Source organism: Pseudophryne corroboree, chromosome 1 (assembly GCF_028390025.1).
Source record: "Pseudophryne corroboree isolate aPseCor3 chromosome 1, aPseCor3.hap2, whole genome shotgun sequence".
In the NCBI taxonomy this organism is placed as follows: domain Eukaryota; kingdom Metazoa; phylum Chordata; class Amphibia; order Anura; family Myobatrachidae; genus Pseudophryne; species Pseudophryne corroboree.
Window position 1 is genome coordinate 966,855,364 of NC_086444.1, and position 22,072 is coordinate 966,877,435.

At 45.4% G+C, this 22,072-nt stretch overlaps 1 protein-coding gene across 3 annotated transcripts in view; it reads right to left on the bottom strand.

The window, feature by feature from the left end:
• The window catches only part of GLRB (glycine receptor beta), a 268,807-nt gene that overhangs the window by 16,010 nt on the left and 230,725 nt on the right, over positions 1 to 22,072 (bottom strand). For 2 of the 3 annotated variants that reach the window (XM_063920484.1, XM_063920485.1), the window contains 2 exons: positions 9,989 to 10,141; positions 4,609 to 4,901 (listed from right to left, as the gene is read on the bottom strand). In XM_063920484.1, coding sequence (XP_063776554.1) covers positions 4,609 to 4,901; positions 9,989 to 10,141 — 446 coding nt within the window. Of the gene's footprint in view, positions 1 to 4,608; positions 4,902 to 8,416; positions 8,543 to 9,988; positions 10,142 to 22,072 lie in introns of those variants that run through there. The other variant, XR_010177463.1, reaches the window with a different exon arrangement.

Here is a 22,072-nt window from a genome sequence, read left to right on the forward strand (position 1 = left end):
CCACTTCCCATGTGAGATATTTTAACTCCACAGATTGAAGTGGTTCAACCCAATGTGACTTTAGGAACCCCAAACTACATTTAGATCCCAAGGTGCCACTGGAGGCACAAAAGGAGGCTGTATATGCAGTACCCCTTTTACAAACGTCTGAACTTCAGGAACTGAAGCTAGTTCTTTCTGGAAGAAAATTGACAGACCGAAATTTGAACCTTAATGGACCCCAATTTTAGGGCCATAGACACTCCTGTTTTCAGGAAATGCAGGAATCGACCTGTTTGAAATTCCTCCATCGGGCCTTACTGGCCTCGCACCACGCAACATATTTTCGCCAAATGCGGTGATAATGCTTTGCGGTTACATCCTTCCTGACTTTGATCAGGGTAGGGATGACTTCATCCGGAATGCCTTTTCCTTTAGGATCCGGCGTTCAACCGCCCTGCCGTCAAACGCAGCCGCGGTAAGTCTTGGAACAGATAGGGTCCTTGCTGGAGCAGGTCCCTTCTTAGAGGTAGAGGCCACGGGTCCTCCGTGAGTATCTCCTGAAGTTCCGGGTACCAAGTCCTTCTTGGCCAATCCGGAGCCACGAGTATAGTTCTTACTCCCCTCCGTCTTATAATTCTCAGTACTTTTTGTATGAGAGGAAGAGGAGGGAACACATACACTGACTGGTACACCCACGGTGTTACCAGAGCGTCCACAGCTATTGCCTGAGGGTCCCTTGACCTGGCGCAATACCTGTCCAATTTTTTGTTGAGGCAGGACGCCATCGTGTCCACCTTTGGTTTTTCCCAACAGTTTACAATCATGTGGAAGACTTCTGGGTGAAGTCCCCACTCTCCCGGGTGGAGGTCGTGTCTGCTGAGGAAGTCTGCTTCCCAGTTGTCCACTCCCGGAATGAACACTGCTGACAATGCTATCACATGATTTTCCGCCCAGCGAAACCTTGCAGCTTCTGCCATTGCCCTCCTGCTTCTTGTGCCGCCCTGTCTGATTACGTGGGCAACTGCCGTGATGTTGTCCGACTGGGTCAGCACCGGCTGACCTTGAAGCAGAGGTCTTGCTAGGCTTAGGGCATTGTAAATGGCCCTTAGCTTGTGAAGTGATGTCTCCAGGCTTGACCACAAGCCCTGAAAATTTCTTCCCTGTGTGACTGCTCCCCAGCCTCGCAGGCTGACATCCGTGGTCACCAGGACCCAGTCCTGAATGCCGAATCTGCGGCCCTCTAGAAGATGAGCACTCTGCAACCACCACAGGAGAGACACCCTTGTCTTTGGTGACAGGGTTATCCGCTGATGCATCTGAAGATGCGATCCGGACCATTTGTCCAGCAGGTCCCACTGGAAAGTTCTTGCGTGGAATCTGCCGAATGGAATTGCTTCGTAGGAAGCCACCATTTTCCCAGGACCCTTGTGCACTGATGCACTGACACTTGGCCTGGCTTTAGGAGGTTTCTGACTAGTTCGGATAACTCCCTGGCTTTCTCCTCCGGGAGAAACACCTTTTTCTGGACTGTGTCCAGGATCATCCCTAGGAATAGAAGACGTGTCGTCGGGATCAGCTGCGATTTTGGAATATTGAGAATCCAACCGTGCTGCCGCAACACTACTTGAGATAGTGCTACCCCGACTACCAACTGTTCCCTGGATCTTGCCCTTATCAGGAGATCTTCCAAGTAAGGAATAACTAAAACTCCCTTCCTTCGAAGGAGTACCATCATTTCGGCCATTACTTTGGTAAAGACCCGGGATGCCGTGGACAAACCAAACGGCAGCGTCTGAAACTGATAGTAACAGTTCTGTACCACAAACCTGAGGTACCCTTGGTGAGAAGGGTAATTTGGGACATGGAGATAAGCCTCCTTGATGTCCAGAGACACCATATAATCCCCTTCTTCCAGGTTCGCAGTCACCGCTCTGAGTGACTCCATCTTGAATTTGAACCTTTGTATGTAAGTGTTCAAGGATTTCAGATTTAAAAAAGGTCTCACCGAGCCGTCCGGCCTCGGTACCACAAACAGCGTGGAATAATACCCCTTTCCCTGTTGTAGGAGGGGTACCTTGATTATCACCTGCTGGGAATACAGCTTGTGAATGGCTTCCAATACCGCCTCCCTGTCTGAGGGAGACGTCGGTAAAGCAGACTTTAGGAAACGGCGAATGGGAGACGTCTCGAATTCTAATTTGTACCCCTGAGATACCACCTGAAGGATCCAGGGGTCCCCTGTGAGTGAGCCCACTGCACGCTGAAATTTTTTTGAGACGGGCCCCCACCGTGCCTGAGTCCGCTTGTAAAGCCCCAGCGTCATGCTGAGGACTTGGCAGAAACGGGAGAGAGCTTCTGTTCCTGGGAACTGGCTGTTTGCTGCAGCCTTTTTCCTCTCCCTCTGCCCCGGGGCAGACATGAGGAGCCTTTTGCCCGCTTGCCCTTATGGGGCCTAAAGGACTGCGCCTGATAATACGGCGTCTTCCTATGTTGAGAGTCTACCTGGGGTAAAAAAGTGGATTTCCCAGCCGTTGCCGTGGCCACCAGGTCTGTTAGACCTACCCCAATTAACTCCTCCCTTTTATAAGGCGATACTTCCATATGCCTTTTGGAATCAGCATCACCTGACCACTGTCTTGTCCATAACCCTCTTCTGGCAGAAATGGACAGCGCACTTACTATTGATGCCAGTCGGCAAATATCCCTCTGTGCATCACGCATATATAGAAATGCATTTTTTTAAATGCTCTATAGTCAGTAATATACTGTCCCTATCTAGGGTATCAATATTGTCGGTCAGGGAATCCGACCAAGCCACCCCAGCACTGCACATCCAGGCTGAGGCGATTGCTGGTCGCAGTATCACAACCGTGTGAGTGTATATACATTTTAGGATATTTTCCTGCTTTCTGTCAGCAGGTTCCTTAAGGGCGGCCGTATCCGGGGACGGTAGTGCCACCTGTTTAGACAAGCGTGTGCGTGCTTTATCCACCCTAGAGGGTGTCTCCCAACGTGCCCTATCCTCTGGCGGGAAGGGGTATGATGCTAATAACTTTTTAGGAATTAACAGTTTTTATCGGGGGAAACCGACGCATCATCACACACTTCATTTAATTTCTCAGATGCAGGAAAAACTACAGGCAGTTTTTTCTCACCCAACATAATACCCTTTTTAGTGGTACTGGTATTATCAGAAATGTGCAAAACATTTTCCATAGCCTCAATCATGTAACGTGTGGCCCTACTGGAAGTCACATTCGTCTCTTAATCGTCGACACTGGAGTCAGTATCCGTGTCGGCGTCTGTATCTGCCATCTGCGGTAACGGGCGTTTTAGAGCCCCTGATGGCTTTTGAGACGCCTGGACAGGCACAGGCTGAGTAGCCGGCTGTCTCATGTCATCAGTCTTTTGTAAAGAGCTGACACTGTCACGTAATTCCTTCCATAAGCTCAGCCACTCAGGTGTCGACTCCCTAGGGGGTGACATCTCTATTACAGGCAATTGCTCCGCCTCCACATCATTTTCCTCCTCATACATGTCGACACAACGTACCGACACACAGCACACACACAGGGAATGCTCTGATAGAGGACAGTACCCCACTAGCCCTTTGGAGAGACAAGAGGGAGAGTATGCCAGCACACATCAGAGCGCTATATATATATACAGGGATAACCTTATATAAGTGTTTTTCCCCTTATAGCTGTTGTATTGTCAATACTGCGCCTAATTAGTGCCCCCCTCTCTTTTTTTAACCCCTTTCTGTAGTGTAGTAACTGCAGGGGAGAGCCAGGGAGCTTCCCTCCAACGGAGCTGTGAGAGAAAATGGCGCCAGTGTGCTGAGGAGATAGGCTCCGCCCCCTTCTCGGCGGCCTTTTCTCCCGTTTTTCTGTGGAATCTGGCAGGGGTTAAAATTCATCCATATAGCCCTGGGGGCTATATGTGATGTATTTTGCCAGCCAAGGTGTTTTTATTGCTGCTCAGGGCGCCCCCCCCTAGCGCCCTGCACCCTCAGTGACCGGAGTGTGAAGTGTGCTGAGGAGCAATGGTGCACAGCTTGCCGCCGATTTTCCGGACCTCTTCTTGCTTCTGGCTCTGTAAGGGGGCCGGCGGCGCGGCTCTGGGACCGGACTCCGAGGCTGGGCCTGTGTTCGGTCCCTCTGGAGCTAATGGTGTCCAGTAGCCTAAGAAGCCCAATCCGCTCTGCAAGCAGGCGAGTTCGCTTCTTCTCCCCTTAGTCCTCGATGCAGTGAGCCTGTTGCCAGCAGGTCTCACTGAAAATAAAAAACCTAAAACTAAACTTTCACTAAGAAGCTCAGGAGAGCCCCTAGTGTGCACTCTTCTCGGCCGGGCACAAAAATCTAACTGAGGCTTGGAGGAGGGTCATAGGGGGAGGAGCCAGTGCACACCAGGTAGTCCTAAAGCTTTACTTTTGTGCCCAGTCTCCTGCGGAGCCGCTATTCCCCATGGTCCTTACGGAGTTCCCAGCATCCACTAGGACGTCAGAGAAAAAGAGTTTAAATATACTTGATTCTGCGAAGAACAGCACATGTAGGTAATCATTTTATAACAATATATCCAGAACTGATGTAAATAATGTAAGTGGGGTATTGGGCGGATACATACTTGTAGTGTGCTGATATGGACAGGTGTACCAGTCCCATTGACTGTATTCTTTTTCGCCGCATTAGGTCCTTTTCCTTCTGCTTGCTCAGCCTTGGCTATTTTTTCTTTCTCAGCTTCAATCCTCTTTGGGCTGTTCAGGAACACCTGGACTACAGCATACTCGACAAGGGAGGCAAAGCCAAAAAGAAGGCAAGTGATCAGCCAGACATCAATGGCTTTCACGTAGGACACCTTCGGCAGCTCCTGTGCCAGAGTGGTGCATTCAGACGCCAAGCTCAGAACTGAAAAAATACCTACAAAGAAAAATGGAAACAGGTATAGGCCAGATTTCATGGAATGGTAGAATGACTGCAGACAAACAGCTCACAGCTCAGCTGTTAATGATAATTATATGTTACAGCTATGCTTGAGAAGGAGTAAGTACACATATAGTACATGCTCTACCTCCTGATTAGGAAGTGAATAGTATGAGCCAAAATTACAGATGCGTACTTATACATCCAGCCTCAATAAGCCATGCAGTGCAAAATGCATGGTATGAGCCGCGGTGCAAGTGGGCGGGTACGGCGTACCCTTAAGAATCTAGCCGTGGGTACGCCGTACCCACGCCGCCGCTCCCCTCCCTCCCTCCACTGCTTGAGGGGAGGAGAGCACAGTGTTCGCTCTCCTGCCCCTCAGTGTCTTCCTTCAATTCAGCGCCGGCCCGTGAGCCAATCAAAGCTCGCAGACCGGCAGCCAAGGGTGACGGACAGCGAGCTTTGAATGGCTCACGGATGGCGCTGAATTGAAGGAAGACAGTGACACCCGCACCGACTGAGGAGCAGCAGAGGCGCAGGCTGCGCTCTCCTCCCCACACACACACACACACACACACACACACACACACACACACACACGATCAAGACACCACCAGCAGCAGCAGCAGTGGTGAGCAGCAGGGGAAGGGGAGCATGTATACCTGGCACTGGGGGCATATCTAGCACTGGGGGGACATGTGTATCTGGCACTGGGGGGACATGTGTATCTGGCACTGTGGGCATATCTGGCACTGCGGGGGACATGTGTATCTGGCACTGGGGGCATATCAGGCACTGGCGGGACATGTGTATCTGGCACTGGGGGCATATCTGGCACTGGGGGGACATATGTATCTGGCACTGGGGGTATATCTGGCACTGGGGGCATATCTGACACCGAGGGCATATCTGGCACTGGGGGGACATGTGTATCTGGCACTGTGGCCATATCTGGTACTGCGGGGACATGTGTATCTGGTACTGCGGGCATATCTGACACTGGGGCATATCTGGCACTGCGGGGCAATGTGTATCTGGCACTTTGAGGCAATGTATATCTGGCACTCTGGGGGCATTTGTGTATCTGGCACTGTGGGGCAATGTGTATCTGGCACTGTGAAGCAATGTGTATCTGGCACTGTGAGGCAATGTATATCTGGCACTCTGGGGGCATTTGTGTATCTGGCACAGTGAGGCAATGTGTATCTGGCACTGTGGGGCAATGTATATTTGGCACTGTGGGGCAATGTATATCTGGCACTGTGGGGCAACGTGTACCTGGCACTATTGGGGTGATATGTGTATCTGCCCCTCCCTCATATGTGTATCACACCCCAATTGTCATTGGCCACGCCCCATGTGGCATTTGGCCACACCCATTTTTTTGGCACGCGCGCGCACACAGTACCTATAAGACATTTTTTTTACTTGCACCAATGGATGAGAGTGAGCTGCCAGGTCCTGTGCAACTCTGCTAACGTCATGTGTCTTTTTTGGAAAATGTGTCTTAGTTGCAACAAAGGTGACTATGACGCATGAGCAGATGATGCTGATTGATTTGATATGTGACACTTGTATACTTTGTGTGGCTGAGTCTGTAAACGGAACAGAACTTGTATTGGAAAAAAGCTGTGGCTGCTACATTGTAGCACTTCATGTACAGACTCAGACACTCAGTCGCACACATATATACAAGTGTCATATATAAAATGAATTAGCACAGTCTCCTTGTGCATCATCATAGCATTGTGTTGTGACTAAGGCGCATTTTAGGCAATAAAGATGCCAAATGCTAGAAGATTCTCACATGACCTGGCCTACCAAGAGGGGATGTTTGGCGCGTTTACAGCAAAGCTGCATGAGGATAGATCTGTACTTTTGAATCTTGTTATCAGTGCTGTAATAAATATGTCATGTGACATAGAACAGTCAATCAGAAAAGGCTAATTTATGAATAATTTAGTTATATGCAAATATGTTGATTTGAACATCTAATGCATACATGTGAAACATCCACTTTTTAGTAAGTAAACATCTTTTGCAGCATTATGGGTCTTAATAGAAATGATGGAAAAAGTAAAAACACTGTTCAAAGTCCTGCCTGTTATTACTTTGGGACCATTAATTAATATGAATGCTTTAAATATCCCATAAGACTTAGATTATATCTGAAATTGTCTTTGTTACAAATGTCATATTGTTTGTCACTACCGTACATTTTACATTTTTATTATATTTTTAGAACAGTACATCTAAATGCAAGTTCCTGTATAATAAGCACCTATGGATGTAAAAGGAATGTCACTGAAAGCATAGACCAGGGATGGGGAACCTTTGGCCCTTCAGTTGTTGTTGAACTACACATCCCAGCATGCCTTGCAATAGTTTTAGCATGGCCAAATAGCAAAAATGTAGCAGGGCATGCTGGGATGTGTAGTTCAACAACAGCTGGAGGGCCAAAGGTTCCCCACCCCTGGCACAGACCAAGGGCTGGTATTTTCCATCTATAGGGGTATGTAAAAATCATGCACTTCAACAAAGTTATATGTTCATCCTCTACCGCTAAACTCACACAACTCCCCGTAAATAAAGTAACCCTCTGTAAAATGTATTAAACCCGTTATGCAGTTTCTGAGCAGCTCCAAACCTACTCCTACATTGCGATCACTGCAGACAGTTTTGTTCCTGTTTTGACGTCACAAACACGCCCTGCGTTCGGCCCGCCACTCCCCCGTGTCCCCAGGCACGCCTGCGTTATTTGATGACACGCCTGCATTTTTTAGCACACTCCCGGAAAACGGTCAGTTACCTACCTGAAACGCCCCTTTACTGTCAATCACTCAGCGATCAACCGAGCGACTGAAAACAGTCGCTCTACCTTGTGTAAAAATGCATAGTTTTGTGTAAAATTACTTTGTGCTTGCGCACTGCGCCCCATACGCATGCGCAAAACAGCCAAATTTTAGCTTGATCGCTGTGCTGCGAACAACGGCAGCTAGCGATCAACTCGGAATGAGGGCCATGGTGTGACCATATGATCAGGACAGTCATTTCCTCTGTGTCCAAAAAGCCAGCCTCCAATAGGATATCAATACATTACTAAATACTTGTTCAGGCCCTTTATTAACATATGAAAAGATTGGGAAAGGATTGCACTAAGTTGTGCAGTGAATGTGGTTTATGTTCTATGATGAATCTAAAAGGAGTCCTGTGCTAATGGTATGATTTTTCCATTATTTATTAACGGAGCTCTAAATGTAAACGTTTTCTTCCATATACAGTATACTTCCAGTTAGTCAGTTGAAAAATGTTTGTCTTTCCATATCACTGAAGTTCGACTGAATTGATCTAGTATACAGTGAGAAACATTAATATTATGCTTTATAGAATAATTCAAAAAGTCAACCGACAAAAACAATGGATAGAAAAACACAAACCTGAACACAGAAAAGAATGCATGAACTGAAAACTGAAATGCAATAACACAAATATTAAGTAATAAGAGTTCTTACAAGTTTCAGCCACTCCTTAATGACTGTTCATGATCATGTGATGAAGGATTGCCTGGAGTGTGAGGTCCCATATTTAAAAAACTTATGTCAAACATACAGATGAAAATGTTTTACAAAGCGAATGATCTGAGAATGAAAAACGATGTCAGCACAGATGAATTAAAAAATGACCAACAACATTCACAATGATGAGACATATAGTACATCTTAATTCATAAAGTCAAACTATATACAGTATGTGTGTATATATCTATCTATCTATCTATTTGATGTAGAACAATTGCTATAATTTAAGTGGGCTCATGTGTTGATTGGACTACTGTACTATCGTGCACGCCCAGTTCACAGAGTGAAGTTCGGATTGCAATAACGGGTCTAAAGTGATCCAGCTGCTTAGCCTGTGCACCGAACGCTGGATCCTACCAATTACATCACAGACATGGGTGACCAAATTGGAAAGTGTTTCTGTTATTTGGCCTCTTGCAATGCAACTGGCAACCTATTGTTCTCTGGTGGAGATACTAAGGGGTATATTCAATTGAAGTCGGATCCATTCCGACATTCATTTATCGGAATGGATCCGACCTGGGCTATTCAATGCATTCTCAATTCGACTTTAAAAAAGTAGAATTGAGATGGGGGAGCTTAGACAGGGGAGAGCCGTGGGCAGACGGGGGAGAGCAGCGGCTAGCTGTAGCGCTGCTCTCCCCCGTCTGCCGCGGCTCTCCCCCATCTCTGGCTCTCCTTGTCCCCGCATCACAGCCGCCGCTCACGGCAGCGTCCACCTGGCTCCAGCAAGCGAGGTCTCGCTTGCTGGAGCCGGGTGGACGCTGCTGTGAGCGGCGGCTGTGGCACATCCTTCCGGCGCTGCTCTTCCCGTCTGCCCGCGGTTCTCCCCGCCTCTGCTCCCGCATCTCACTTCAACTTTTTTTAAAGTCGAATTGAGATGGTCGAAAAGGGGGCCAAAATACCCTGTTTTCGACATAAGCACGCAGGTCGGCAGCTATTCCGTCAATCCACGTGCTTTTCGACAAGTCGAATTCCTCGACTTGTCGAATAATTTTGGGTTAGATTGAATAGGTCGGAACCCCTTTCGACCTAAAAAAAGCCAAAAAATGCAGTGTTTTCGACACTTGTCAGCTTTCGACTTCAATTGAATATACCCCTAACTCTAATTGGGATAAACAAATTATACTATTTATTGACCAAATATACTTCTAAAGGATAATAAGTATTTTTTTGTTTCAGTTTAGAATGTATTTAAAATATATACACTAACCACAATGCTTCAATTGTAAGTAGACCAAACATAACAATTAACAGAATGAAATATTTTGACAGTATGAGCCTTCATTTCAGAACACATTGTTCTTTTTATCAACTTATTCCTTTAATAAAAACAGATTAAACAATATGAGATGCTATTTCTGCTGCCAATAACCTGAGACTTTAGCGCTGACTAAGATGAGGCAGATGCAACAATGATAATGAAGCACCTAAAGCAGTAATAAAACTCGTGTGCTACAGTCACAAAGAATGCTTCATTTCTATAATTATTTTAAAATTGATTACCTAGTGGCACTCTGGCAGCGCTGGCATCCGGGTTAATCCAAAAAGAAAGCCAGGAGAGGACTACAATAAGCAGGGTGGGAGCGTAGACACCCATCATGTAGAATCCAACTTGTCTCTGCAAGGTGAAGATGACCTCTACACAAGTGTAATAACCTTCAATAAAGAAACACGGTGATGCTCATCACACTACAGCCTTTGTCGTGTAATATTTATTGTTGCAAAATAAGTGCTGTGACATGCAACAGAAATGGTGGAAAAACATTTAATTCAGTTTAAATAAAATAATGCACCATTTGGTTAATCAGAATTGTACTGTTTGATTTATACAGACGGTCCTGTCACATTTACCTCAGCAAAACATTCTCTAACTAGTGGTGATCTGCGTTCCACATTCAGCACAATCCACCCATGCTAAAGACAACATCCTGGGGGAGATGTATCAAAGTTTGTAGAGAGACCAATCAGCTTCTGTCAGTTTACAGGCTATGTTTAAAAAAGAACAGCTAGGAGTTAATTGGCTGATTCTTTAGTTCTCTCCAAGCTTTGCTAACTCCCCCACCCCCCACTATGAGAAACTGTAACTTGGTTCTTAAGTGAGCGGATTAAAACGAAAACAATTCACAGATACTGTATGTTGGAGCCTAAGGGGGTATTCAGTTAGTGCAGTTTTTTTGACTAGTCGAAAAAACTGCACCTTTCGTCCATTTTTAGGTCGAATTTACTTCCGACCTAATCAATGCCGTGACGTTTTTTTGACTGGTCAACAAATACTGATGCATGATATCAACACATACAGAGGCGGATTGGCCATAGGGTTCTTAGGGAAGATTCCCGGTGGGCTGACGCACCAGTGGGGCCTGTTTTGTTTGAGGACATGTGGTCCTTTTTATAGACATAATGAATAAGATGCTAAATAATTTGCATATGTGAAAATTACTTTGCCACTTAGCCTGTGATTGCAGATGATCTAGTGTATGCTCTGTCTGCCTGCTTGGCTGACACATAAGATTGAGTGAATATTGATCGGGATACGGTTGGTGTAATAAGCAAGAAAATATATCTTTCTAAAGAATGATATAGTTTCCTAAATTCTGAAGGCGTATCATATAATGTGCCCATAATATTTAATTTTATTTCTTTTTAACTTCCCCCTTGATGCTGGACATGCCCACAATCTGGAAAGTCTTGGGGGGAGGGTGCTGCTGCCATGGCCCATGGCTAGACCTTACACCTCTGGTGCTGCACATGTGGGGCCACTAGTATAAATTTTTCCAGGGACACTTTTTGTTTCCAATCCGCCCCTGCTGATGCATGATAAGTAAGCTCAAATGGGCAGGGTTTATAGAATGGTTTTAAACTGTAAGTACTAATGTACAGAGTATTCTGCATTTTTCCAAACTCCCAATAGCAATCAAAGGGAAATAGTAACCACTTGAACAGTAAAAGGTCAATAGATTTTCAGCATGTTAGCATTTGTCAGATGGATTGGTCAATCCATAAAGTGTCCATTTCAAAGACAAAGTTATATGGTTAAATAAAATAATTATATATAGTATATGAATGCAAATAAGGAGGGCCATTTCAACTAGGCTGTTTACAGAAATAAAATAGCATCTAGACATCTACGTAATAAACCAATTCCAGAGAACATAGGGCCTTATTCAGGTCGTATCACAACCGTAATTTACCCTACAATGTGCACAAGCAGGCCCCGTCCTGATTGCGTATGGATCACATTGGCTGCAAATGCGTTTGCAGGATGGGGATACAGTGTTGAGAGGGCAGGATGGCGCCATTTTTAGGGCGGCCGCGTGATGTCATATGCAGTCACTCTGAAGGAAAATATAGCGGTTGTGCGCCTGCCTTTGCATCCTGGCGTCGTCCACCATTGCTGCAACGCTGGATGGGACGGTCAGCATGCTGAGTGGCCTTGCCCTGTGCTGGGTTGCCTCCAGCATGTGAGAGAATGGATTGCAGATTCTGCTTTTTAGCAGACTACTATCCAACCTGAATAAGCCCCAAAGTTAATGATAAAAAAAGCAATAATAACAAACAACTTCACATGTTGAATGATCTTACTATAAATGATACACTCTGTAAAAACCGCAGTTATCACTACTGGATATACCATTCTTATCTTAGGCACCGGTATCTAAGGAGTTAAACAGATCCAGGTAATGTAAAATTGATAGTGATCACTAGCATTAGCTGTATATGCAATTAGCAGCAAGTGGAAAACCTGTAGCATATTGTAAAGACACACACTGTTAAGCTGTAACAGTGCTTTATGTTTCAGCCTTGTAGAAATGGAAGAACACCTTCCTGACATGAAAATCAATGGCTCTCAGCTTTAGGACTTCATCTGACCTTTTGAAGCTGCATTACAACCTGGCACCTGCTGACAGAGATCAAGGCTCCTGCTCTTAGAGATCATTCGCTGGTGTTTAAACAACACTATTCTCAGCACGGCTTTACAGCTTTTTTTGTTGAGTCTCAAATACACATACATTTTACGTTTACATGCCTATTAATAATTACGTTGAGGTGAATCCAGAAAGTTTTTCAGATGTTGTACCGCACTATGGGGGGTAATTCAGACCTGATCGCTAGGGTGCATTTTTGCATCCCTGCGATCAGGTATTCGTAGCCTACAGAGGGAGGGGGAATTCGCTGTGCAGGTGTGCGATGATCGGGGCCAGAGCTGACATCAGAATACCTCCCTCCAAATGCCTGGTCCCTCCTGCGTTTTTCCACACACTCCTCAAAACGGTCAGTTGCCACCCACAAATGCCCTCTTCCTGTCAAACTCCTTGCGTTCGCACCATCCCATCGCTGCGGACGTGCCTGCGCATTGCGGTGCATACACATGCGCAGTTCAGACCTGCTCGCCCGCTGTGTGAAAACGCACAGAAGCAATCAGGTCTGAATTGGCCCCTATAATAATACCACTCGCTAGAGTCTAGTGTAATAAAAATATGTGTAATTAAGGACAGGCTGATGTTTCCTGGACACCAGTAAATCTGGATGTAGCTGGGGGAAATCATTACTTTGAATAATTTATGAAGTGAATATTTAATAAATGTTATTTAGTGGGATAGGAACAGAAGGCGGCCTGTGATAACATCTATATCAATTTTATAACACTGGCAAATTATTTTAATGGGAAGAGAGAATGTGAGTGTACACAAGGGATTGACAACCTTCATCGAACCAGCTACAACTGGCCTACATGTCCCATGATGCCCAGCCAATAATTAAATCATTGTAACATGCCTGTACATAAAATAAACATGTGGGGAGTACCTTTTTTTCTGATAACAATTAAAACTGTACTAGCCCCTTCTGTGTTTATACACTTTAGCTGGTAACTGTTTTTTTTAGAGAGAGAGTCATGTTCCAGTCTCACAGCTGAAGTGATCACATCCCGTTTTAACCCGCTCTCCACTGAAGTTTGCCTTACATTAATATTAGTTAATTTTGTATTTAAGAAAATGCCATTAGTTTGTTTATACGGCCTCACATTGCAAGTAACATTTACCCATAATGCACAAGAAAGTATTTTTATTTTATTTATATCTTCCACCAAGAAATACTTTGTAGGTCTTGATTCAGCATTACAGTGCCATAACTAGACTTTTTGGTGCCCTGTGCCAAAGAGAGAATTGCCCCCCCCCCCCCCCCTCCCCTGCCCATTTCTCCAATAGGGACATAAGGCGCATGCCTGGTGGGGTAGGGGCATGACAAGATTGATCCCAGAGAAAGGCCATGCTATGATTCCCCTTCCCACATATATATATATATATATATATATATATATATATATATATCACACACACATTTATAGACCACTGTAAGAATATGGATTTGGACACAAATCTTCTTTATACCACATTCATACTCTTAACTGCAGAGCTTGTTGTTATTCAGTTCCTTACTCATTTAGCTATTTGATCCTACATAAAAAATAGGATTTTGGTACTTACCGGTAAATCCTTTTCTCCTAGTCCGTAGAGGATGCTGGGGACTCCAAAAGGACCATGGGGTATAGACGGGATCTGCAGGAGCTTGGGCACACTTAAAAGACTTAATCTGGGTGTGAACTGGCTCCTCCCTCTATGCCCCTCCTCCAGACCCCAGTTATGAGAACTGTGCCCAGGAGAGACGGACATTTCGAGGAAAAGATTTTTGTTTAAACTAAGGGCTACCAACATACCAGCCCACACCACAAACATACCGTACAACCGGAGTAACTTTAAAAAAGATAACAGTATGAATTAACACCAGCAACAAGCTGAAACAATAAATACACAACCCGTGTATAAACTAATTTAACCAGCAAGAAAACACTGCAAGTAATAGTCCGCACTGGGACGGGCGCCCAACATCCTCTACGGACAAGGAGAAAAGGATTTACCGGTAAGTACCAAAATCCTATTTTCTCTTACGTCCTAGAGGATGCTGGGGACTCCAAAAGGACCATGGGGATTATACCAAAGCTCCAGAACGGGCGGGTGGAGTGCGGACGACTGTCACGAACCGGTCTCTCACCTTTGCGGGTTCTGGGGTTCATCCGTTGCCAGTGCGGTTGCTCGCGGTGCTGTGCGCCCGTGTGGGGACACGGCGTGATCAATGGCACAGGTAATGCAGAGTCTGGGAACTGTGAGTGCGGGGACCAAATGGCCTAAGGCACTGCGGTGTGTCTGCTGTATAGGAGGTGGCCATGTTGGAGACCAAATAGCTAATACTGAGCACTTGTGAAAACACCTGTGGGCAGGTGTAAGCCAATCCCGTGCTTGTGCTGCCTTTAAGTAGGCTGGGATTATGTTACTCTGGGCCAGTGCTTTGTTGTATCAACGCTGTGCTCTAGCTCTGAGCTCTCTCCGTGCATTCCTGTGTGATTCCCGTGGTCCAGATATCGCCTCCGTTCCCAGAGGTCCGTCTGCAGCCTTCACTGCTGAAAGATCCACCGGCTCTCCGCTGTGCTGTCAGTTAACTGCACTCCTATTGGAAATAGTTGGATTCCCAGTGTCCTGCATGAGGTTACCTTGTCAGTCTGCCTATCATTCAAAGTCTGGAGGATTCTGTTTCTCTCAGCTGTTCGTTTGTTCAACTCTGCATTTAACCCATTCATCACCTTGTCTTCTACTACAGTTTCACAGTGATCTCCGGAACCCGCAAGTAACCCAATTCAGTACTTTTTATTTGCTATGTTGTCATTACAAGGATAATTCATCACAGTCTCTCAGTTAACCCTCAAAACTCCATTGCAAATTCTTACAGTTAATTCACCATGTCTGCATTAACCAGTTAAACACAATCTGCAGTTCAGCATCAAAGCTTGTTTATATTTGGACAATTCAACATTTATTCTTCAGCTTGTTTTTGCATATGTTTCCATGAACATTTCTTTTATTTATTTTTGAGTTTTCTCTTGCATATTATTTCTGCCATTCTTGCAATATTTCAGTATAATGATGATTAACAACTAGTCATTTAACTCCTTACTGAATTGTTATTTAATAAATATATGAAGCAGAACTTTCTTCGTCCTCCCTGCTTTCTTCATACCCCAGCACCTACACCTGTGGTTGGTTCCGGGTTAACGGATTCACAAAAACACCCGGGCCTGACAGTAAGCACTGGCCACATGGATCCGTCAAGTGACCAATTCGCAGGAGGCGGTGCTACATCAGATATCCTTTCCCGTCTGGAAAACCAGGAGTCTATACAGACACAAATAGTGCAGTTTATGCAAACTATGGCAGACCGTTTAGAGACTCTTCATACAGCTATTAAAACGTCTCAAGTTCAGATTCCAACTCCGGTTGTCCCAGTTACCACTACAGCTTCTCCTGTGATGCTGCCTACGTCCCGCTTGCAGTTACCCTCTCCAAGTAAGTTTGACGGGACTCCAAAACTTTGCAGAGGATTCCTGAATCAATGCGAGATCCAGTTCGAACTGATGTCCGCCAGTTTCCCATCAGCTCGTTCTAAGGTCGCATATATTATTGCCCTCCTCTCTGGTCAGGCTCTGGAGTGGGCATCACCATTATGGGAGAGAGGTGATCCTATCCTCTCTAATTACAAAGAGTTCGTATCTTCCTTCCGGAGAATCTTTGACGAACCAGGCAGGACCACCTCAGCATCCTTGGAGATTCTCCGTCTACGTCAAGGTTTACGTCCTGTCAGTCAATATATTATTCAGTTTCGCACGTTGTCTTCAGAGTTAAACTGGAATGAGGAGGCCCTGATCGCCGCGTTTTGGAATGGACTTTCAGAGAGAATCAAGGATGATTTAACTATCCGGGACGTGCCAACTAAACTGGATGAATTGATTTCTCTCTGTAACAAACTTGACCTACGCTACAGGGAGCGATGTTTAGAGAAATCCAGGGCAGAGCGATCCAGTCCACGTTATCATCCTAGGCCTCGACAAGACTCTTCTTCACAGTCTCCGGTAACGACAGAAGAACCTATGCAGATTGGGCGCTCTCGCCTCACAGAAGAGGAACGACTTCGTCGTCGACAGGGTAACCTCTGCATGTACTGTGGGTCCTCCGAACACTTAGTTAAATTCTGCAAACTCCGACCGGGAAACTCTCGCTCCTAGCTTATTCAAGAGAGGTTAAGCTAGGAGTTACTCTAGAATCACGTTCTGGGAAAGAGCCGACCTTGTCTATTCAATTAGAAGTTCCAAGTTCTACAGTGAAAGTTTCAGCTCTCCTAGATTCCGGGGCAGCCGAGAACTTCATCTCCTCAGCCTTTGTCATGCGGTCTAAAGTTCAAACCATGCCTTTGGAAGCAGCAGTTGCCGTTACAGCAGTGGATGGAAGTCGAATTCCAGATGGTATAATTACTCATCGAACCGTATGTCTCAAGATGAAAGTTGGTGTGCTCCATTCCGAATACCTCTCCTTCTACGTGATTCCCAAAGCCTCTCAAGATGTGATACTTGGTTTACCTTGGCTGCAGAAACATAATCCTCAACTCAATTGGCAAACCATGGAAGTCCTTTCGTGGGGTAAATCTTGTACCAAGGACTGTTTAGCCTCCATTGTACCTCTCCGGTCAATTAGCCTTCCCGACCTACCTCCGGTGTATCAATCTTTTGCAGATGTTTTCAGTAAACAAGCAGCAGACTCTCTACCTCCTCACCGTGAATGGGACTGCCCAATCGTCCTGGTTCCAGGCAAAACCCCTCCTAGGGGACGAATTTATCCGCTATCCATCCCAGAGACGCAAGCTATGTCTGACTATATACAGGAAAATCTAATCAAAGGATTTATCAGACCATCTTCTTCACCTGCAGGAGCCGGATTCTTTTTCGTTAAGAAGAAGGACGGTGGGTTACGACCATGCATATATTACCGTGGACTCAATGAGATCACTGTGAAAAACAAGTATCCATTACCCTTAATTCCAGAATTATTTGACCGGGTAAAGGGAGCTACTGTGTTTACAAAACTGGATTTCCGAGGGGCCTACAATTTAATCCGCATCCGTGCAGGGGACGAGTGGAAGACTGCTTTTAATACCCGGGATGGGCATTACGAATACCTCGTAATGCCCTTTGGTCTTTGTAATGCACCTGCAGTTTTTCAAAGCTATGTGAATGAACTTTTTCGTGATCTTCTCTACAAGTGTCTAGTAGTGTACCTGGATGATATCCTAATATTCTCTAAGGATCTAAAGTCTCACCGTCACCAAGTTAAAGAGGTACTGACACGTCTGAGGAATAATCAACTTTATTGTAAGTTAGAGAAGTGCACTTTTGAAGTATCTTCCATACCGTTCCTTGGTTACATCATTTCTGGATCAGAGCTATGTATGGATCCAGGTAAGGTACAAGCTATCCGAGATTGGTCCACTCCTTCAACTCTCAAGGGGATTCAGCGATTTCTTGGCTTTGCGAATTTCTATAGGAGATTCATCAAGAATTATTCTACGTTAGCTGCTCCCATCACAGCCCTAACTCGCAAGGGAGCAAATCCTATGAACTGGTCTTCTGAAGCAATCAAAGCCTTCTCTGATTTAAAGCAAGCCTTTGTGTCAGCCCCCATTCTTCGACAGCCTGATTTGAATCGTCCCTTTCTACTAGAGGTGGATGCATCTACAGAAGCAGTAGGAGCTGTGTTGTCACAAGTCTTTGAAGATAAAAAGGTCCATCCCTGTGGATATTTCTCCCGTAAGTTCCTCCCGGCAGAACGTAATTATGCAATCGGTGAGCAAGAGTTACTTGCCATCAAGTTGGCATTTGAGGAGTGGAGATACCTTCTAGAAGGAGCTCAACATCGCATTACAGTTTATACTGATCATAAGAATCTTCTGTATCTGCAGTCAGCTCAGTGTTTGAATCCACGACAAGCTCGATGGGCGCTTTTCTTCTCACGATTTGATTTCAAACTCACCTATCGTCCAGGGTCTCAGAACAAAAAGGCAGATGCCCTTTCCCGGTCCTTTGCTTCTTCTGAATTAAATGATGCTACCACGAATCAAGCCATTGTGAATCCTACGTCCTTTTTAATGACTCGAACCTCTCCAGTTCCTCCGCTTGGCAAGACCTTTGTCGCCACAAGTCTTCGAAAACGGCTGCTTACCTGGGCTTACTCCTCTTCCTTCATGGGTCATCCTGGGGTTCTAAAGACTCTCAAATTTATTCAACAGTCTTATTGGTGGCCACGTCTCAAAGCCGATGTCCAAGAGTTTATAGCAGCATGTCCTAAATGTGCCCAACATAAGAGTCCAAGAAGTTCTCCACCAGGTCTATTACATCCACTATCCATACCCAAACAACCATGGACTCATATCTCAATGGATTTCGTGACCGATCTACCTCCATCAAAAGGGCGAAATACCATTTGGGTGATAGTGGATCGATTTTCGAAAATGGCACATTTCATTCCATTAACTGGGTTACCATCAGCCCCTTTACTAGCCAGATTGTTCATCTCTGAAATCTTCAAGTTGCATGGCCTTCCTCGAGAAATTATCTCTGATCGGGGAACACAGTTTGTGGCCAAGTTTTGGAGGTCGCTTTGTTCATCTTTAAATGTCAAGTTGAACTTTTCTTCTGCATATCATCCTCAGACAGATGGACAAACTGAGAGAGTCAACCAAGACCTTTAAACATTTCTCCGGCTATATATATCGTCCTCACAGGATGACTGGGTTGACTACCTTCCATTGGCAGAATTTGCTCATAATAATCTCTTCCATTCATCTTCAGAATCTACGCCCTTTTATATTAACTTCGGCTTTCATCCTCGTGTGCCAGAGTTTCATCCATTGCCAGCCCTAGAGGTCCCAGCGGCAGATCAAGAGCTTCAACGTCTATCTAGCATCTGGAGTTGTGTACGTAAGTCCTTGGTCAAAACTTCCGCTCGTTATAAATCTTTTGCAGATAGAAAACGTAAAGCTGTACCAAATTACAAAGTGGGAGACCAAGTTTGGATTTCTACGCGCAATCTCAAGTTCAAAGTTCCTTCTAAGAAATTTGCTCCCAGGTTTATAGGTCCATTTCCCATTGTAAAGGTACTCAACCCTGTGTCATACAAAGTCAAGTTGCCACCGTCTTTGAGAATTCCTAACGCCTTTCATACATCTTTACTGAAGCCTTTGATTCTCAATAAGTTCCGTACTACCCAGTCCAAATCTCCTAAAGTTCACTCTTTGCAGAATGAGGAATTTGAAGTTAAAGAGATTGTGGACTCACGTTCCCGATATGGACGTTTACAGTTTCTGGTCGACTGGAAGGGTTACGGTCCGGAGGAGAGATCCTGGGTTTTCTCTGAAGATGTTCATGCTCCAAGACTGGTACAGAAATACTTCTCCAAAAATCCTGACAAGGTTCAAAGGTGTTCGGAGACCACCCATAGAAGAGGGGGTACTGTCACGAACCGGTCTCTCACCTTTGCGGGTTCTGGGGTTCATCCGTTGCCAGTGCGGTTGCTCGCGGTGCTGTGCGCCCGTGTGGGGACACGGCGTGATCAATGGCACAGGTAATGCAGAGTCTGGGAACTGTGAGTGCGGGGACCAAATGGCCTAAGGCACTGCGGTGTGTCTGCTGTATAGGAGGTGGCCATGTTGGAGACCAAATAGCTAATACTGAGCACTTGTGAAAACACCTGTGGGCAGGTGTAAGCCAATCCCGTGCTTGTGCTGCCTTTAAGTAGGCTGGGATTATGTTACTCTGGGCCAGTGCTTTGTTGTATCAACGCTGTGCTCTAGCTCTGAGCTCTCTCCGTGCATTCCTGTGTGATTCCCGTGGTCCAGATATCGCCTCCGTTCCCAGAGGTCCGTCTGCAGCCTTCACTGCTGAAAGATCCACCGGCTCTCCGCTGTGCTGTCAGTTAATTGCACTCCTATTGGAAATAGTTGGATTCCCAGTGTCCTGCATGAGGTTACCTTGTCAGTCTGCCTATCATTCAAAGTCTGGAGGATTCTGTTTCTCTCAGCTGTTCGTTTGTTCAACTCTGCATTTAACCCATTCATCACCTTGTCTTCTACTACAGTTTCACAGTGATCTCCGGAACCCGCAAGTAACCCAATTCAGTACTTTTTATTTGCTATGTTGTCATTACAAGGATAATTCATCACAGTCTCTCAGTTAACCCTCAAAACTCCATTGCAAATTCTTACAGTTAATTCACCATGTCTGCATTAACCAGTTAAACACAATCTGCAGTTCAGCATCAAAGCTTGTTTATATTTGGACAATTCAACATTTATTCTTCAGCTTGTTTTTGCATATGTTTCCATGAACATTTCTTTTATTTATTTTTGAGTTTTCTCTTGCATATTATTTCTGCCATTCTTGCAATATTTCAGTATAATGATGATTAACAACTAGTCATTTAACTCCTTACTGAATTGTTATTTAATAAATATATGAAGCAGAACTTTCTTCGTCCTCCCTGCTTTCTTCATACCCCAGCACCTACACCTGTGGTTGGTTCCGGGTTAACGGATTCACAAAAACACCCGGGCCTGACAACGACTCTGCAGCACCGACTGAGCAAACGCAAGGTTCTCATCGGCCAGGGTATCAAACTTATAGAACTTATAGACCAAGTAGCTGCTCGGCAAAGCTGTAACGCCGAGACGCCTCGGGCAGCCGCCCAAGATGAGCCCACTTTCCTGGTAGAATGGGCTTTTACTGACTTCCGCACCGGTAGTCCGGCCGAAAAATGAGCCTGCTGAATCGTACTACAAATCTAGCGTGCAATAGTCTGTTTTGAAGCAGGATGACCAATTTTGTTGGAAGCATACAAGACAAATAGCGCCTCAGTTTTCCTAGCAACAGCTGTCCTAGTGACGTAGATCTTCAACGCTCTTACAACATCCAGAGATTTTGGAATCGCCACAGCTTCCGTAGCCACCGGGACCACAATAGGTTGGTTAATGTGAAATGAAGAAACCACCTTCAGCAGAAATTGTTGACGAGTCCTCAATTCCGCCCTATCCGAATGAAAAATTAAGTATGGGATATTATGAGATAAGGCCGCTAACTCTGACTCCCGCCTGGCAGACGCCAGTGCCAATAGCATAACTACCTTCCAAGTGAGAAATTTCAACTCAACCTTATGCAAAGGTTCAAACCAGGTAGACATGAGAAACCGTAAAACTGCATCAAGGTCCCATGGAGCTACAGGAGGCACAAACGGAGGATTGATATGCATTACTCCTTTCACAAAAGTCTGAACCTCTGGGAGGACAGCTAACTCTTTTTGAAAGAAAATAGACAAAGCCGAAATCTGCACTTTGATGGAACCCAATTTCAGGCCTGCATCTACTCCCGCCTGTAAAAAGTGGAGAAAGCGACCCAAGTGAAAATCTTCCGCAGGAGCCATTTTAGACTCACACCAGGAAACATACTTTCTCCAAATACGGTGATAATGCTTCGCCGTAACCTCCTTCCTAGCCTTTATGAGAGTTGGAATGACCTCCCTGGGAATGCCCTTACGAGCTAAGACCTGGCGCTCAACCTCCATGCCGTCAAACGCAGCCGCGGTATGTCTGGAAACATACATAGACGCTGCAACAACAGGTCCTCTCTTAGAGGAAGCGGCAAAAGATCTTCCACCA